Source organism: Buceros rhinoceros, unplaced genomic scaffold, assembly GCF_000710305.1.
Source record: "Buceros rhinoceros silvestris isolate BGI_N320 unplaced genomic scaffold, ASM71030v1 scaffold2763, whole genome shotgun sequence".
Lineage (NCBI taxonomy): Eukaryota > Metazoa > Chordata > Aves > Bucerotiformes > Bucerotidae > Buceros > Buceros rhinoceros.
The window spans coordinates 62,270-69,828 of NW_010405190.1; the positions used below are offsets into that span (position 1 = coordinate 62,270).

At 51.1% G+C, this 7,559-nt stretch overlaps 1 protein-coding gene across 1 annotated transcript in view; it reads left to right on the forward strand.

Moving 5' to 3' along the window:
* The window catches only part of LOC104491233 (obscurin-like), an 11,302-nt gene extending 9,145 nt beyond the window's left edge, over nucleotides 1–2,157 (forward strand). The window contains exons 11-13 of the mRNA XM_010133618.1: nucleotides 328–417; nucleotides 1,320–1,688; nucleotides 2,086–2,157. Of these exons, the coding sequence (XP_010131920.1) occupies nucleotides 328–417; nucleotides 1,320–1,688; nucleotides 2,086–2,157 (531 nt within the window). The remainder of the gene's footprint in view (nucleotides 1–327; nucleotides 418–1,319; nucleotides 1,689–2,085) is intronic.
* The last annotated feature ends 5,402 nt before the right edge of the window (nucleotides 2,158–7,559 follow it).

Consider the following 7,559-nt stretch of genomic DNA (forward strand, 5'->3'; position numbering starts at 1 on the left):
AGAGACAGGGAAGCGTGGCTTTGCAGAGCAACGTTATGGTTTATATTCCAAAGCCTTTAATCATTAAGAAGAGCTAAAAAATATGAACAATAACAAAAGGAATTTAATGACGTGCGTTGAACAGGGCTCATTTTGTCACTGAAAAGCTGAGATTGTCTGCAATTTAGCCGTGAGGGGATTGTATGAGCATTTGGTCTGTTGTAGCTTTCCTAAATTAAATCTGGAAAAAGGAAATCCTAAAAAAACCCCCAAAACAAAACCCAAACTTCTCAGGAAATGAAGTCAAGATTTTTTAACCAATGTTTTTCCTCTCGTTCCACCTGGCAGCATAATCTCCCCCTCGAAGCAGCTCATTTCATTAATACCAAGCAGCTCAAATTCATCGTGGCTCGGAGCAAGTGGCAGGGGAGTTGGTTGGTTCTTTTTAGTTGTGTGTATTTTCAGTTACATTTGCATCTTTCATAGACGATCAGGTTAGGACAGCGAGCACAGCAGAGGTCTCTGAATAGAACCAGGAGAGAGCGGTCGATGGACATGGCAGAAATAAATTATCTAGGCTTTTACTACCTGGAAATCATCTGATCTAACGCAGGTGCCTGTAAAACACGTGGTTGTGTCTAAGTGACGTACCCTCCGCTGCCTTTGAGTGGCTCCTGAATTACAGACAGGTCCCAAGGAGATCCCTCTGCTCCTGACGTTCTCTAAAACAATAGATCGATGGCCTTCTGAAGGTGCCTGTTTCTCTCTGCTGGCTCTAGGGGGGGGCAGCTGCTCAACTTCTGTTGAGATGTCTCACATGGCAGAAGGTAGAGTGGATGAATCCTGCCTCCTACAGCACGGTAGGTCTTCCTTGCCCTAAGTCATATGGCAGTCGGCAGATTTAAGGCCACTTACTCCAGCTAGGCTCTCATCTGACGCGTTCTGTTCAAAACTCCTTTTGCATCTGCTTGCCTTTGAAAATCTCAGGCAGGGTCCTGCTTCCCCCTTCACACCAGCAAGTACGTCCCCTGCAGACAATACAGTTTCACAGGATCGTTTTGATTGGAAGAGACCTTTAAGATCATCGGTCCAACTGTTCCCCCTGCACTGCCAGGTCACCACTAGAAGAGGTTTCACAGAGGTTTCACCTCTGTGAATAAGACGAGTACTTGGAGAGCAAATGAGGCCTGGGTTGATAACGTGTATAAAGGGTGGCAATGTGGTATTAAACTGGAACGTGTGGGATTTCAGAGCGTGCAAGTTCATTTTGGTGCGCCTGCTTGACCACAACCCCACCATGTTTCCACCTGATTGTGCTGTGGCTTGTTTTTGCTTTTCAGCGGTCTCTGATGTGCTATAAATCCATCCTGGTAATGCGGTCTATCCCAGAAATCCTCGAAAGGACTCACGACAACACCTCCCTGGCCATCTCCCGACATCTCATTGAAGAAAGCACTTCATCCAGTACCAGCGGCTCCTCTTCAGACAATGAGAACTCGCATTTCCCCAAGAAGAGGCACTTTGGCTCTGCACCTGAACTGCATTTGTCCATGTTCGATGCACCAAGCCATCAGGAGCCTCCGAAACATGCAAGTGAAGAGAAGCACTCCAAAATCTTGATCCCTCCAGTGAAACCCATGAGGAGGAAGCATGCTCCAATGAAAGCTGAGGCCTGGGACACATCACCCACAGAAAACAAGGAGTTCATGGCAAGTATCTTAAAGGAGAAAGAGGAGGGGCTGCAACGCAGGCTTGGAGATGAAAGAGCAGAGCAGTCCCAAAGAAGAGGTGCTGCTGAGCCCTCACCAGTGAGGACTTCCACAGAAAGCACATCGCATCTACCTCAGAAAGAAAAACCAGACACATTTTTGTCTGATACGGACAGAATTGAAATGCCTGGGGACGGAACAGAAAAGCCGCCCGTCTGTGTGCCTAGACAGAGCGTCATTAAAAGCACTTTCTACAGCCAAGCAGCTGAGCTACCTTCAAGGGGGCCCTCCTCACCAGGCAGGGAGTTCAGAAGGCACCTGGACAGAGCCAGAAGGACTTTCCGGAAAGCTGGATATTCAAAGGTGCCCCTCAGTGGTCTCCGTGAACCCCTTCTAGAGCAGTTTGAACTGGAAGAAGAAGAAGGAAGGTCTGGTGATGATCACAGGGAAAGTCTGCTCGGTTCCTTGACCAAATCAGCTTCCTTTGACACTGCAAGGAAACCACCGCATCCTGCCATTGCCGGTGCTACCCGAAGCCGTTCCCTGGATGACTACAGACTGAGAGCCTCAAGATCAGTGAGGGAACAAGATATTTTGGAAGAAGACTGTGATATATTGTCCCAGGAGAGTTGCCCTGAAGGCAGTGACCACTGTGATGTTACTGCAGAGCCTGGCACGGGAATTTCTGGAGGTGCTTCAAAGCAAGGGGACTTTGGGAGAGCCAGCAAGGATTGTTCAGAAGAGCAGCCCTCTCCTTCCACACAGTGTGAGGGTAACGAGTGTCCAGCTGGTTTTGTGCCACAGCTGGAGAGACTTCCAGTGTCACCTCACAGGAGCGAGAATAAGAAACGTTTACTGACAAAGTCGAAAGCTACATGCGTTGAGGAGGACGCTGACGATTTGGAAGGCAAAAGCCCTGTTCTAACTGCCCCGTGCTCAGGCATAATTGCTTCATCAGCTCAAAAACACGAAAGCATGGAGGGTCAGCCTGCCCCCGGCAGTGCCTCTGACTCTGCTTTGCAGGAGGGCAAACAGTCCATCTCAACCCTCACACAGGCAGAGGCCACCTCCAGGTCAGCCCCGGCAATCGAGGGAGGCGCGCGGCTGCCCCAGGAGCCTGCTCACAGCACTGACACCCACCCGCAGCTGAAAGGTGGAAGCTTGCTTAGCAAAAGGACAACCCCAGCTCCACCGTGGAAAGACAAAAGGCAGAAGCATTCAGGTGAGAAGACTTCTGCTCACAGCGTTGCCGAACGCGATCTCATGGAACATGAAAGCTCTGCTGCTTTCACAGCCCCACAGAGAGGAACCGATTCACTTCCAGTGGGTAAAGACCAAAGTCCGGAGCTTCCCAGCCGAAGTGTTCCAGCAGCCGCTCTCTTGGGTGGCAAACAGGCAGGTACCCTGCCTGCCCTGCACACAGCTGATGAAGGTGCTCATCAGCAGCTGCAGACCTATAAAGAGGTGAGATCTGCTGCCCCAGACGATGAAGAACCAGGTATTACAGGAATCATGCCACCATCAGCCCACGATGGTGAAAGCCAAGCGCACAAGAGGGCTCGTGTTCATGCAGACACAGCACCAGCCATCCCAAAGGGAATGCGTCTCGTTCCCAAAGTCCCACCCCCAAAACCAACGCCGACTTTGGGCTCTGATGGAGCACAGCAGGCCGAAAGGCAATGGCCGGCTTTTACCAAGGAGGGGCTTGGTGCTCTGAGGAGTGACAGCTCAGCTGAGGTTGTTCCCAGTTTGGCCCACGAGGCTGAAATCGAGGTTGATGAACCCCGGAAGGTTTCTGAAGGCAGTGGCGCTGGCCTCCCTTCAGTCCCTGAGAGTGAAAAGCGGAAACGTCCGAAGGCGTCACTTCGCGGTGAGGTGAGATCTGCTGTGACAGCAAGTGGAAGTCAAGCTGCTAGACAGACTGCTCCTGCTCCTCTGCCCAGGGCTGGACACCAGGTGTTCGAGCAGCCCAGGGATGCCTTTCCCAGTGGCAGAGTTTCTGCTGAACTGGAGGGTGAGCCTCCAAGTGTCTTAACTGCTTCGCAAGCGGAAGTTGCCCCAGCTTCGGTCTATGAAGAACTTCCAGAGGTTTATGGTGAGGGTAGAGGTGTTGCCTTAGAGAGTGGAATATGTGATGCTGGAAAAACTGTCTCACCATCGCCCCGCGGGGATCAAAGCCAGGACCTCTCTCATCACCGGTCTTCTTTTTACAGTGATGAGGAATCTGCCGTGCTGGAGGGCTTAGTGGATGAGATGGTTTCCCTCTCCGAAGAGATGAATATTTGGGCAGAGTCAGTTTCTGGTGAGGAGGAATGCAGAAAACACGTCTCTCCTCCCACACAGACGTTCCACAAAGGCCCGAGTAGCCAAGCACCCACGGACACCTCCTTCCCTTCTGTACAAGGGGGTCAAAGAGCAGCCTCTGAGCTGGATGACCTTGCAGAACCCTACCTTGTTGTGAGTGAGGAGTCAGTGGAAGGGCAGGGAGCGCAGACAGCTCCTCATGAATGTGAGCATCTGGAGGACTTAGCGTTTGAAAGCCCCACTTCTAGCCAAGTGAGTGTTTCCTCAGCAGATAGCTTGGACACTGGAAAAAGACCCAGCCAAGTGTCAGTGAGGAAGGACACTGGAAAACACCCGGAAGTGTCTTTAGTGAAAATCAAAGACCTGTCAGACGAAGCACCCAGCCTTGGCAGTGGACCACCAAAATTTGACATATCAGAGGTAGAACCTGCCTACTTGAATTTCTCTGACTTGTACGACATCGTCTACTTTCCATTTGAATTTATGAACTACAGGAAGCCTCAACCGAAACCAACTGCTAGACGGTTTATACCTTTTGGTGAGAGGGCAAGGTCACCTCCTGCGGGACATCTGCGTAAGGATAAAAGACTGTGCATCAGAGAAGAGGCAGAGGACAAGAACAGGAAGAACCGCTTGGAAATATCAGAGGATTCAAAGGCGACTAACTTACTAGCCATGGGGAAAGGGTCAGAGAGTCATAAAGAAATGTATGGAGCCCAAAAGGACTCAAGTGGGAAGCAGAAAAGCTCCTTCTACAAGCCGGGGCTCTTTAAGCCGTACGCAAGGTCTCAATCAGTGGAGCAGTCAGTGGAGCAGAGCCTGAAGAGGAAAGTAAAAGCTTCCGTGGCCCATATTTCAAGAATCCTAAAAGGAAAGATATCTCCCGAGCCAGAGGCAGAGGAAGGTAAGTGTTCACCTCTGTGGCCTTCACAGATGTGCTGCTATAACTGGGCCTCACTACACCCGCCTTTCCCCCTTCTCCCAGCACATCTCAGCCTGTGGTTAGACCACGGCTGCAAAACTGGCAGTGGCAGGTTATGAAACGAGCGGTCTTCAGCCCCACCACGAGCTCTCTGTTACTGGCTGGCTCCCATGCAGAGCCAGCTGGGTAAATCTGCTGATGGAAGTGGCTCAGATCCCCCCGTCTGAGTTTGCACAAAAGCGGAGCAGGGCTGGGTGACGCTTTCCTTGCTGCGGTTTCCTCTGCGGTTTTCATCTCACCACCGTAAATCTAAAGCTAAAGTGACTGGGAGAAGTTGGTGAAGTCACCCTGGCTACCTAAATTGATGACACGGGACATCACTGTTCTTCCAGAACATCATTCTGTTTGCAGTGGCTGTCACAGCCTTCCCCGTTGACTGAAGGATCATTAATCCGTGGCTGCTGAGCTATTTTTGTGCGAAAGGCAGAACTGCCTGTTGTAGCCGGGTACCCCGGGGAGAAGGATGGCCTTGATTGACTTCTCCTCCTTTCTTCAAAACAGAGTTTGCTGAGCTGGGAAGCGAGGCAGTAGAAAAAGAGCAGTTCACAGGGGCTGAAGGATCTCTGAAGAGGAAATCAGCGCTCCCTTCGTTCAAGTTCTCCAGCTTCATGCCAAAGGAGAAAGGTATCGCTATTGCATAAGCCCTGGCTTAGTTCTGTTGTGAAGTATCACTAATGACCGTGACAGTGCTGTGTGAAGCCAGTCTCTGAGGATGGATCTGCACTGCTTGTCTGGAGATGACCTGGACCAACTCATGCACTACAAGCCAGCCCCCTCTGTCCGCACCACAACCATGTCCTTGATAGAACTGTCTTGTCTTGGCATCGCTTGCAAACTGGAGCCATGCTAGGAAGCCGCTGCAAAGGAATAAAATCGAGATGTAAGCTAGAGAGAGGAAAGATGGAGTACCCGAGGGTGGGAGGGCAGAGGCAGGGAATTGTGACTTCCTACCCTCCAGTCCTGCTCCCGTGGGTAAGGGCCAGACACGCCGCTCTACAGCTATGAAAGGAAAATCGGTGGGGCAGCCCCAAGCGACGTGTCAGCAAAGCTGGACTTGCTTTTGCCGTGGCAAGTTTCCCCTTGACTCGTAGGAGCATCTTCCGAGGTCAGGTTAATGCCCCAGTATTCACCAGAGCCCAGCCGAGCTCCGGGAAGGGGCGGTGTGAGGTTGGCAGCTCCTGGGCACTGCGGCGTAAAAAGAAAACCTGAGCTCCCCCTTTCCCATGGAGACAGCAGGAGATTTGATGCTTTATGTTTTTTTCCCCCTTCCATATCCATCTTTCAGCTCTTCTCCTCTCTTCTTACGTTGCCTTGATCTGAACATCCTTGAAATACCATAATTTAGTTTTGGCCCCCACATTTAAGCAAGGCCAGAAGAAATCTCTTGCTGTCACACGCCCTCTCTCTCCTGTGAGCTGTTCTGCTGCCTTTGCTGTACCAGCGGGGCTGGGCAGTGCAGATGCTGCCCGTGGACCTTCCAGAATCCATCTGGCTTATCTGGTATGAGGAGTCACACTGCATCCACAGGGCTGAGTGAGGCTCCTGCATCTGTGCGCCCGGTGCCTGGGGGATTCTCCGACTGGTGGTCAAAGGACTGCCTGAGCATGAACCAGAAATGTTCTTGGGCCAATTAAAAATGCTTTCTGATGTCCTGCGTGCACTTATGTTCCGCGTAGCCCTCCTGGCCGCTCTGAATGGCTGCTTTTGCTCTTCTTGCAGCACCTTCGTTCGTTGAGGAGCTCATCGATCAGCCTGCTGCCATCGGACAGTGCGTGACGCTGTCGTGCCGGACAGCAGCTCACTCCTCCCTGCACATCGACTGGTTCAGAGGTGACGTCAGCGTCTCTCTAGGGATTCCCTAACCTCTGGCTCAGGGGTGCAGGGAGGGGTTTAGACACCTCAGTGTGAATCTGCAGGGTACTCATCTCTCCTATCTTCTGCTTCTCAGACGGGATTCCTGTCCACAGCAGCAGCCGGATCCTCATCTCCACTACGCTCAAGAGCTTCCAGCTGTTAACTATTCTCTCTGTTCGCGCTGATGATTTTGGTATTTACACTTGTGTGGCCACAAACTCCCTGGGCTCCGCATCCACCTCTTGCATGTTAAGAAAAGCAGGTAAGAGAAGTAGCAGCCACAGAGGTAGGTGTTACAAGTAATTCTGCCCAAAATGTGGCTTGTAAATACCCGTGAGGGGGGAGCCCCAACACTTGACGTACCAGAGGTGGAACCTGCCTATTTTAATCTCTCTGACTTGTATGACAATATTGTCACACAACTCGAGGTGCGATTTCTGCAGACAGGTTCAATCTCTCCTTTGCCAGCTCTAGTCCACTTGCCCCTGCTGTGGCGCACGTGCTGTGGCACGTTCTGCCACACTCTCTGCAGGGTTCATTTCCCCTTCTTCGCTCTTTAGTCTCTCTCCTGGATTCAGAGCCACTCCAGCAACCATGTGGTTCTAGAACCAGACTTGAGATTTTTAATACTGAGTTTAAATTAGACACAGTTAAATTGCTGTTCCACTAGAGGGGGATGTGTGTGTATAATATATATATAAAGGCATATATTAAAAACATATACATTTATA